Source organism: Diadema antillarum, unplaced genomic scaffold, assembly GCF_040938485.1.
Source record: "Diadema antillarum isolate AM-2024a unplaced genomic scaffold, OU_Dant_1.0 scf00000003, whole genome shotgun sequence".
Classification (NCBI taxonomy): Eukaryota; Metazoa; Echinodermata; class Echinoidea; order Diadematoida; family Diadematidae; genus Diadema; species Diadema antillarum.
In genome coordinates this window covers 21,480-33,031 of record NW_027270892.1, presented here as the reverse complement: position 1 = coordinate 33,031, position 11,552 = coordinate 21,480, and the positions used below count along the sequence as shown (strand labels likewise).

General features: G+C 40.4%; 1 protein-coding gene across 1 annotated transcript; it reads left to right on the top strand.

Moving 5' to 3' along the window:
• The first annotated feature begins 1,927 nt into the window (after positions 1–1,927).
• On the top strand, positions 1,928–7,655 carry LOC139740600 (dachshund homolog 1-like). The gene has a single exon (XM_071651217.1). The coding sequence runs from the start codon at positions 2,162–2,164 to the stop codon at positions 2,561–2,563; it is 402 nt and encodes a 133-aa protein (XP_071507318.1). The 5' UTR covers positions 1,928–2,161; the 3' UTR covers positions 2,564–7,655.
• Positions 7,656–11,552: the final 3,897 nt, after the last annotated feature.

The window sequence follows — 11,552 nt, the reverse complement described above, 5'->3', positions numbered from 1 at the left end:
TTATACTACTATACTACTGCTACTACTATACTACAACGACGACTATAGCACTTATATAATGCTTAATACTGGCGTTTCTAAGCGCATTAACACGGATTATATCAGCATCAAGATAATTGTATCGACTTGAACATGGATAAGAACAAAATTTAAAAAAGAAACAATGCTGTCTATGCTATAAAGGATGCCTTTACAGAGGATACAGATATAGAAACACCGCCAATGTCAGTGCGGTAGAATGCCACATCGTATAGCACCGTACCTCACACATCAACAGAAAACTGGCATTACAAAACTTAGCAAATACCTAAAGTGCAAGCGTTCAAATAACAGGGGGGGGGGGGGGGGGCTGCCCTTAAACACACCCCATTTAATGTGCTAACGCCGTAAACGCCGCATGCATATAAATGTGCAGCACTCATTTTTTTTTGTGAAAAAGGGAGTCCATTTTAATCAACTGCTCACATTATTAGTTGAAATACAAATAACGCGCTTTTTTTATCTCGCTCTCCGTCGTTTTCTCTTCATCTATCTATCTGACTACCTTTTTATTAATCTCTTTCTCTCTCCACTCTCTCCCCTATTTCTGTGTTCATCACCATCATCATTATCACTGTTTAAATTGCTATATTTCCTCAACACTCGATTAAACATTGCCAATCCGGCCCCGACCTTGATTCGCCACGGTGCAGTGGGCGCTCCCCGCTTCCTAGAGTGCTACATCTCTATTCGTATTTATTTTGACAGAAGTAATTTGCCTCGCTTTCGAATCGCACTGGAATAATGGAAACGGCAAGTGCATTAGTAATTGCCGATTTCATTTTGTCGTCATATGAGACGATTACCAGAATATTTCCTCTTCCCAGCACCCTAAAAAGGGGAAAAAAAACTATTCGTATTGTTCATGCACTATTGGAGACGGGGTAGATCCATTTCCTATCATTTTTGTAATTCATTTGATGATCCGTTGCAAATGAAAGTAATCGCTTATATACGGGAAATGCACGGACACTATCGGTGAATATAGTGGTTTTACTATCGATCCAAGGTCTCAGCAGCCTTCAACAATTTCATAACATAGATAAAAAAAGAGCAAATGTGCTACATGCTTGGCGCTGAATTGACTACCGGTCTGTCCTGCCTATGAAAATGTTCGCATCCGATCCCAACGCTGCTTTTACTTAATTCAACCAAAACGAATAAAAAGATCGATTATGTTAATTGTTATCTAAATCTGCTGTCGGTAGTCAGGATGTACGAATTGACTGAAATCGCACGATCATAAACTAACACAAGCACAAGCATCTATGTTGCCACGTGTATTGTCCAAAGCTGAAATGGAAGGTGATATTTTGTGTTGCAACGGCTAAATAATTAATCGATGCGCAGCCGTAACACCTCCGCTGCACGGCGAAATCCCCGAAGATTTCCTTCTGCGCAGATCGTGCCATTTGGCGCTAAGAAAATAAATTGACGCGTTCTCGAATGAAAAGTAATGGGAGAGCTTACCGCTGATTCGAGGATACCCGGCTCAACAGTGCACAGTACAGTGCAGTCAAATTAACGTAATGTAAACTTTTAGTTTACGACGCGTCGATTAAACTTAGGGGTGTTCGTAGAAGCTCTGAACAGAGAGGGTGTAGTAAATTAGTCAACTTCACCATGTTTAGGAGAAGCAAGGAACGCAATTTCATATTGCATGGTCAGTGTAATATTCACTCTGCTAGGCAAGGGATTTCTGGTCCCTTAACTTTGTTGGAATTGTTTAGTATATGCTTTCTTCTCACTTGTCCGCTTAGACGGACATGTTAGACACCCCTCTCATGATAATGGAGTGACCCGTATTATGACCTATGTAGATGTTTGGATTTACACGCGAAGAACCAATGTGTAGCATTTATTGTCATTTGTAGAACGTGATCGCATGGTCGCCGCGAAAAAGAACAATTCTACAAATCGTCAGTCGAGATTTTGCGACCAGCTGGGAAGAACCGCGCGTGTGGATAGTTTAATTCATTTATTGGGAGCTCACCGTTGCGGACCTGACTCCGCTTCAACCAGGTTATTCTTTGCCGAGCAGCTTTCGTGCATCGCAGGGAAATCTCCCCATTCGTGCTGTGGAGTGATAGTTTAGAAAAGAGAGAAAGAGGAAAAAAATAAGATGGGAAGCCCACCACCAACGCAAGTTCCCTTGAGTAGTGTTCTCTACAAGCTCGATCGTGTGGCCTACAGTACCCCGCCGCCTGTGACAAACGATCCGGCCAACAACGAGTGCAAGTTGATCGAGTATAGAGGAGCGAAAATCGCCAGCTTCAACATAAATGGGGATGTAATGATCTGCCTCCCTCAAGCTTTTGAGTTGTTTTTGAAGCATCTTGTCGGGGGACTACACACAGTTTACACCAAGCTGAAGAGGTTGAACATTACGCCCGTGGTTTGCAACGTAGAACAGGTGCGCATCCTGCGGGGACTTGGGGCGATCCAACCAGGAGTGAACCGCTGCAAGCTACTGACCCGAAAACAATTTGATATTCTCTACGAGGACTGCACAACAGCCAGGTAAGGCTTTAGATACTGAGTATTATTTAAAAATCGTCAAACTGACTATGTACTAAGCGGGTCATTTACGTTTAAGGCTTGGTAGAATTGTTGAAATTTGATTTTGTAACCGAGGTGCTTCTACCTAGTCCTAGGCCGCTAGCTAGCTGACAGTTAGGCGATATTTCGTTGTTAGAATTTGAATTCATTGTTGTGTACGGCTGTCTGTCGTATCAACTCCAACTCGACTCCTAACCTGTCAGATATTCTATCATTCCATTATCCTGCACGCTTCTAGAACAGCAAAGTAGGCCTATTATTACTTGAATTTCTGTCGGAAAGGTGCGAAAGTGTATTTTTCCAAGTTTGCTACCCTGAGTGTTATTACACTAGGAATAGAGTCGAGAGTATTTCAGTTCTCAATTGTCTTGATTGTTGCGTTCAACGTCCAAACATTTTTTTTTATTAACTTTGGATTTAAACAGAGGAGTAAATGTACAAAGCACATTTAAGGTCAGTCGATAAGTGAAGAGTTACAGAAGTAGAACAACACACTTACAGGAGAAATTGTGATGTTGGCCCTGCTGTTTCTTACGAGATCCGAGGAGTGCTGCCGCACTCGTCCTTTATGTATAGTGGAGCAAGGAATGGAGCGCTTGCTTATCAGCGGCCAACGAGGTTGTGCTCAGCGGGCACCTTTCCCGACGGAGGCCATTCGATGCTCCGTTGAACGCCGCTACACACGCGCGTCTGAGTGGGAATCGCACGGCTCGTGTGCGGTGTGTGCCCTACCTATTACTAGTACTAGTACTCGGAATTGTCAAAGATAGACTTGTACAAGGATCCGATAGGGATACTCCACTTCTTTGGGTTTACTATTATGAGAGTGATATAATCATTAATTGAGTGTAGTCTTTAGGATTTTTTATTGTAGGGCCCTATTAAAATATATAAATTCATTCCTGTCATTAATGTTTTCACATTTTAGTGCAGACTTAATATATCATCTCCCTTAGTCAAACTTTGTATTGTCAGTATAAGTGCAAATTAACATGACTAAAACTCTCCATGACACATGTAGAAACAGTACTGATTAGAATTTCCAACTTTATATTCTCCAATTTCTATTTAGTTGTTGCAATATCCAATTATCGATGTTTTAAGTTTCATAAGGTTGATTTACTATTAATTAAATGTTGCATTGATAGGCATCACTCTACCTTGCTAGATATTTATGAGAAAAAGCTTCTTGACTTAAAGTTTTTAAGTCAGACTGAGGAATAATGAGCTCTTTGTAAGGATTTCAACTACATGCCACTCTTTGAGAGAAAAGGAGACAAAGTGCATATAAGTACAGACAGAACATTCCTTTCATTATTTGTGTGGGAAGTGTGCAGAAAGGGGTACAACTGTATTAAGTTGAATGTACAACATTGTTGTGTTATTTCATGGTATGCTCCTGTGATACAGTTGATAAAGAAGTGACACATTGTGAACAAATTTTTGTAAAGACTGTTATTCAATGAGGATGGATTCCTTTTTAGTCAATCAGGAAGAGGAAGAATTCTAGATCATCCTGGTGCTTGACTGCTGTCAAATTCTTGAGCTAACTTGATCTCTGTGTGAATTCATGTTTTTTTTTTTAAATATCTATAGCCAGAATTGGCAACAATCCTCACATCATGACTGAAATTCCTATGTAAGGACCATGTGCTTGAGAGAGAAGGGCGATAGATTGTTTCTCCCTCACTCCTGCCCTTCATTTGTTTGTGTGTCTGTCCATCTTTACCCCTCCCTCTGGCCTGCCTTGCTCCTTTCACTTTATTCAATTGCCTTCTGGAGGATACAAACCTCCTCTTTCAAAATCACTCTCCGTCTTCAGTGGGTTCCCCCTGCCAGTTATTCTATGGCAGATTGGTGAATACGGGATGGCTCGGGGCGGTATCGGGTGGCAGTTGACAAGCCAAGTTGAGAGCGAGCGGTCAGGAGGTCCGACTGGTCAGAGGTGTTTGACGGGGCTTGTGATGGAGGAGCAATAAAGAGGGGTGGATGACAGGTCAGCCTATGAGTGATGGGGGGGGGGGGGCTGCTGAGCATTTAGGTTTGAGAAGACTGAGGACAAGGAGAAAGAAGTAAGCAGAGAGTTGAACCATTGAGCTGCTAGTCTCTTGTAGTGGAGTGGCTCCATGGTTGAACATAATAAAAAAAAACTTCTTGTTGTGTCGTGAAGAGGATGAATACATTTAGTCTTTTTATTTTCATAGCACATCATTGCTTTGATTGTTAAAATGTGTGCTTCTTATTAGTTACTCTGATTAAAAAAATATACACCAAAAGAAATAGATGTAAAATGTCAATTTGTGTGGTGATTAAAACAAGACATGAAGAAGAAAGACTAGTTGGAGCAGGGAGGTGTTATTTCTTCCACCTCCCTGGTTGGAGGCACAGTGATTGTTACTTGTTGTATTCTGCATTCAGGAATAGTGACCAAATGGGAGAGTATTATTTGATGGTCACGGTTAAATCATGGAATGTGCATCAAAGAGAATTATCACATGCTTAGAGAACTTCAGCACAAGCAAATGTTTTAAGGAGGGAAATATGGATTTGGCTATAACACAATGGAACATTTTGGCAAGGCCTTACAAAACAAGAAAGCATTATAATCAAACTGCACACATACGTAAACGACCACATGAATAAGAAGATCGTGGTGTTTGTGAACAGACACCGTCCAGGATTTTGGAACATGATGGCAGGGTGTTACCATTGTACCATTAAGAGGATTCTATACCCACTTTTTCTTTGACCCACATTGGCAACAAAGTCCTAGGATCAGCTGAATGCACAAAGGGCGAGCAATTTAGATTTAATGATCTCGTGAAATGCATACAAAAGAATGTCCCAACAAGTTGGATGACAATGAAAAATCACACGGTCCAGAAGACCTGTTGGAATTTACCAGATGATACCAAAGGTAATGCAAGCATTTGCAGTAGCTGTGGCAGTGAAGTAGGGGAAATGTGTGGAAGATCAGGCAATTCAAAAGAGTTTGGTTTTACGGGTGAAAACAAGCTCTGATGGAATGACAGGACCCTTTTGTTTATATGATTGTAGCTGCAGCATCCATTGAAATAAGTCAAGACATACTGTTTGGCTACATTCTTAGGAATAATCTTTTTTAAAAGGAGGAATAATGGCAAAATATGTTATATATGAAAAGAGGTGTGTCTTCATGATGACTGGCTGGAGCATATTTATTAAAGCTGGTACCCCAACTTGGAAGTAAAGTGAAGATTCCTTTTAACTTATTTTTGATTTTGTAGCCTACATGGATAAAGAAAAAGAGAGAAGAAAAAAAAAAGCCCTTCACATTAAATGTAGCCATCTCATTAACATGCACTTCAGAAGCAATTTCAAATCATGCAATGCATAAAAAATGACCTTAAGTAAAATATACAGCAAAAAATAAATTGATTGATTGATTTATGAGTGAATCCATTTGACCATTTGCTTATTGCTTTATATTGCAAAAATTATTGAGGGAAAAGGCTGGTGTGTCAAGCATGGAGAAAGAGAGAGAGCTCTGGATGTATACAGTGGTAGTCATGTAATGCTTGTCTGACAGTAGGAATGCAGATTTATGAGTTATTCATTTATTTTTGATGGATTTTGGCCTTCTCCTGGGAGGAAAGCCACCCAAATGAAGATTTTATTTCGACTTCAAGGATGCACTTATTTCTGACCTGCGGCGAGAACAATCCACTTGTACAGTTAAAATATGATAGACCCTATGTAATTGTCATTGGCATGCTTCTTAAATCTCCAGCCGCATAAACATGACCTGGTCAGCGGACCCAATAATAGTATGAAAGTGGGAACACATTAAATTAATGTTGTTTATTGGAATCCTAGTGGCAGAAAAATCCCAGCTCAGCAACATGAACGGACAGAAATTGAAGAGGGATAAAAAAAAAACCCAGTACCTGTAAGTAGGAAACATGGGGAAGAGAGAGAGAGAGAGAGAGAGGGGGGACAAAAAAAAAATCACATTCGGTCTTTTATTAACCAGACCATCTTGTGTCCATGCCATTTGGGTGGTCAGTGCAAGATCTTTATTTGCAGTTTATTGATGTTGACCAGTCCATTGAAGGTCAAGAGATAGCTAATGTTGTGGTCAGAGGGGAAAAATATTTAGATAAGCAATTCAGTGACCGCCATAATGGTCATTTATTTGGAAGGAGTAAGGAGGGCTGTAATGCAGGGATTTACTGCTTTGTGTTCCCGCTTAGACATCTTTCCTACTTGGTTAGTCATATTTTGCCCTGACTGATAATACTGGTTTTATCAGGTAGGCTAAAGCCCTGTACTCCAGTTATTTACTCGAGTAGGGGTGGAGGAAGAATAGTTAATAGGGTCTAATACATGTATACGTTTATATTGAATATTGTATGTATGCAATATTTTTCATTGTCTATGAAATTCATTGTTAGAGTATGTAAAACTGTCATCATTGCTACAGGAGTTAGGGTATTTGGAGACTTGTGTGAATTTGCTTTGCATTACTGGGTTCTTTCAGCAGCTATATATATCATGACTGGATTAGACAAAGAAAAAGTCACTATGTCTTAATTCTTCAGTATGGCCTGCCAATATTGTATTTTACTCTTTCAAAATATAAACCAGCAACAGCAATTTCCTCTCTATTTCTGCCTGGTCGAATTATAGCAGCTTTGTTTTCCATCTACATATATGCTGATATTATTGGTCAATGATCACCAGTTGTCTGAAAATATTTTCAAATAAATACTACAACATGTGAGGTGAATTCAGCATTGAATTTCCACAAAGTTTCTTTTTTGCAAATGCACAATAGCAAGCTGTCGATATTGTCATTTTCTTTATTAGAATAATTTTTCCCTTACCTGCCCTGTAAAATATATGACTGCTGTTTTTTGTTTCTGTCCTTAGAGTGGGATTCTTAGTCACTAACCAGCAATTGGCAGAAAATGTTTACAAATGAAGATTGTGTGAATTCGAGGTGAAATGGAGCCAAACAAAAGGCACGTCAACCATCATGTTTCAAGGAGTTCTTTTTTCTCCCATTATTATGGGGGGGGGGGGGGGAAGGGGAATGAAAGAAATAAGGATTGACTCGGAGAAGAGAAATCAGTAGGACAAAGTGTCGTGTATGCAGGGAGAGGCAGATCAGACTGAACTTGACCCCGCAGCTTGAGTCGCCTGCCCCCAAGTCATGCTCGACGATTGACCTTCGCAGCCTGCCGGGGTCATTGACTCGGCAATTATTTGCCGATGAGAGAAGGTGCTTGCAGTCTGCACCACGTACGTGACCATTCATAGGAGTAGAGGGTTGGGCCGGTTTATTCGTTCCTCTTCAAATGTTTTTTGATTTCTGTTCAACCATTATTTCTGTGGCGAATGACAGGTTCCGATTACCTTTCTCCTTCCTGTCAACATTAACTCCATTTTGCAAGAATATCTCGCTGACAGAGTATTGTGAATGTATTTGTCACGTAATCGCACGATCAACACATCAGTACGGCATGTGAGTCAAAACAATGGAAATCGTTTGAGAACTGTAAGGATATAGCGACGGATTGTAATCATGCAGCTCATGTCCTCTTTGCTGTCCGTGTGAGGCCAAGTGCTCACAAATCAAGAAATGACTTCCTTCCCCCTGCAAAAAAGTGCAGCATTTGTTAATGACGTGTGTGATGACAGTTTGATTGCTGTCATGATATATTGATATGATGTTATGGGATGGGTGAATCATGTTTTAATTATTGTGCATTACATCTATCACTTGGCTTTGAGTGCAATGCTTGTGTGTGGACAGAGCCCCGTGTGAGAGAGCGGGAGTTGGTTGCAGTTGCCAAAGCCGTCGCTTGTAATGAACCAGAGGGGACGGTTTTCCACTTGCGCATAGTGCATGCACCCCTCGTCAGCAGAGAGAAAGAAGAAATCTGGCTGGTCGTCTAGAACTCCTCACTACCATCTGAAGAAGAAACTGCCTTCTCTCACTGATATCTCCTCCAAAAGCCACAGCAGAGAGAGAGAGAGGGAGAGATAGATAGAGAGAGATTGTAGGGAAGAATTAGAACTGATAGAATTTCTCCAGATGTGATCGTAATTCTGTCCTGATGGGGCTTCCTTTGTAGTGGAGGTGTCTTTTTGATCTTCGCCCGGCAAGGGCGATTTCTGGTTGCTCAATTGGCCGGCGACTGTTATAGCATCGCGACTCCCTGCTCGCTGGCCCAGATATAGGATAATAATTGTCAGCAATCAGCTCAGAGTGCGACATAATGTGATAACAATCATCATGTTCACTTGGGTGATTTTATGAATCTGAATCCCGAGTACTCCCGCAAAGGAAGTGGGTAAACGCACTTTGCCTTCTCTGCAAAGTGATAGCCTCTCTTTTTATTTGCTGAGACACTGCACAATTTCTTTCACTCCTGTTAAGTTTCACCTTCATTGGATCGCACTTGCTTGCATTTTTACCAAAACAGAAGGTGTGAGGAATATCACTTGCATAGACAATGTACTTCATGTATTTGATTGTTTTTAGCAACAGTTTTTCATGGTAACATTTGTAACTTTCCTCGTAGACCTAAAGGGGGAAATATATTTGTATTATTACATACAGGTCCACTTCAATCCTCCGCTCCAGATTGTACTTCAGTTTTATGCTTCTTTTTTATCTAGCCATCTGTTCTTTCTTGTTACTTCAGTCTTTGCAACTTTTCTTCTTGTTGTTTTTTTTTTTGTCTTTCTCTTCGTCTTCTAGTGTTTCTGTCTTTCCATGGCAGATGTTAGTGTTACTTCTTACCAACGTCATCAAGTCAACCTGTTAATGAGGAGTTGCTACATATATCAACTCCAGTCAATTTTCAACAAAGTCCTTGACTTATGCTTCTGGGCCTATTGGTGTGTGTATTTCTCTGCCAACACTTCAACCAACAGAATGAGATCATTTCTTCAACTCCCTTCCTTTTTTTGGGGGGGGGGGGGGAGGTAAGAGGGACTCCAAGATGTTGTTCTATGGCACGCTACACCCGTTCATGGCGAGTTTGCCATCTGCACCAATAATGGGGCAAGACAGACATCATGAATTACTTTCCCATTTCCAATGACTATTTGGCCGTTCCTCCTCGTCGTCTTCAAAAAACGGTGTCGAGCTCTCCCCCATCTCCACTCTATCATGAAGGTCTTCCAGAAGGAATCGTCATCGTCCAAACGCGCAGGAGTGTCCCCTCATCTGTTTGAACATCTTGTTGGGGACATGTTTCTTTGCTTCATCGGTTTTTCGCTATTGTACCAGCAGGGGTGATGTGTCAAAAGAGGAGGAACAGTTTCTTTGATCCCGGCAGTTGGTTCACTTCACAATTGCTATGTAAGAATACATGATATTGATATCATTGACACCTACACTGTATGTAGTTGTTGTAATAAGTGACGCTGTGCTCTACGTTCTGAAGAACCTACAAATTACTTGACTTTAAGCTTCCAGTATCAAATGATCAAATGTAATTGAACTCTAAAGAGTGTTTGTGCGTGAATGGAACACAATGTAGGCCTATGCTATCATGTAATTCTTCCAGGATGTGTCAAATGTCTTCAATATTCATAACTGCAATGCACATTCTGAGAATAGATGATTGCTCTATAATGGATGTAAACTTATACTCTGTAAATGGAAACATCTGCCTTAATGTGTGAGGGTTTTGTTTTGCTTTTTTTTTTACAATTCAAAAAATTGTACATTTATTTTCTTCTGCATCAATCCTGAGCTGAGATACACTGTAGTGTATGGCAAGAATTTCCTTTTGTTCTGGTGGGCATCACATTGCAGTCAATTTGTGTGGAATGGAGCCATTAGGTGAGCCAGTGAATCAAACTTAGACTTTGAGTCAGCATACTGAATAAGCATAATTGTACATTTGTGAAAACACATCCAAATTCATGACATAATAGATGTGAGTTTTGATGGTCATCTCTCAACCTATTGATATATATTGCCTGTGACTCAGGGTTTGTGTTTTTGTTTGTGAAGTCTTGACATGAGCGGGAAGAAAAAAAAAACGGGTAAGTATCGTAAATAGGAACAAGAAGAAAACAACAACTAGTGGCAGAGAGTGAATCAGCACGTGTATGGATGTCAGCTCAATTAATGGAGAGGTATTGTGGTGATTTCCTAGATCAAGTGTGAGCGGTGTGACCCTGGCGATGTGCTTCTTCACCAACCTAAAAGTTGAGAGATTCGGCAGGGGGGGGGGGGGGGGAGGGAAAAGATGAAGATGACGACTTGGAGAAAGTCTTGCTCAGTCTCAATTATGATGTGTGGTATGATGATCGATAGGGCTTGACACGCCATAAGGTAAACTCGCTCCAAGACAAAAACAGAACATCTCTCAAGCCCAATTTCCGAGGAGATGTTACAAGCTTTGGGTACAAGTGTCTGGGAATGGCTCTGTTCTAATGTTGTTCAAATTTGATAAAATATTGGAGTTTCAAAAACAAAAACAACAAGAACAAAACACAGACAGAAAGTCTGGTTGCATCTTAAATGTTTGTGTAAAAAGGCAAAATTTAAAAAAAAAAGGTGCACAGTCAACAAATGTTTGATATACACATAACTCTCTACCAGTTGCTCGTTGGACCGCTTCACAGAAATATGGATAGAAACTGAATAATGTTACCACCAAAAGAAACAGACATTACTAGCATGTGAGAATAAAAAGTGTATGCATTTTTTGTTGTAACCCATTGGTGACTTGATCGTATACAATGACAATGGCATTTTCGAAAGATGGTCCTGAGATTGTTAAAGGTCCTGTTTACCTTTGGGAGGAGTGATTTCAAAACTTTTCAAGATATTTTTTCTCAATAAACTATAACTGTAGATGGTTTAGTGTGGAAACATTTTTATTATACTTATAGTTCACATTTTGTGTATTTAACAATACTTAACGTCGATTGTACGGATTCAAATG

Coding starts and splice junctions, on each gene's coding strand:
- LOC139740600 (XM_071651217.1), top strand. CDS start 2,162: ATGGGAAGCCCACCACCAACGCAAGTTCCCTTGAGTAGTGTTCTCTAC.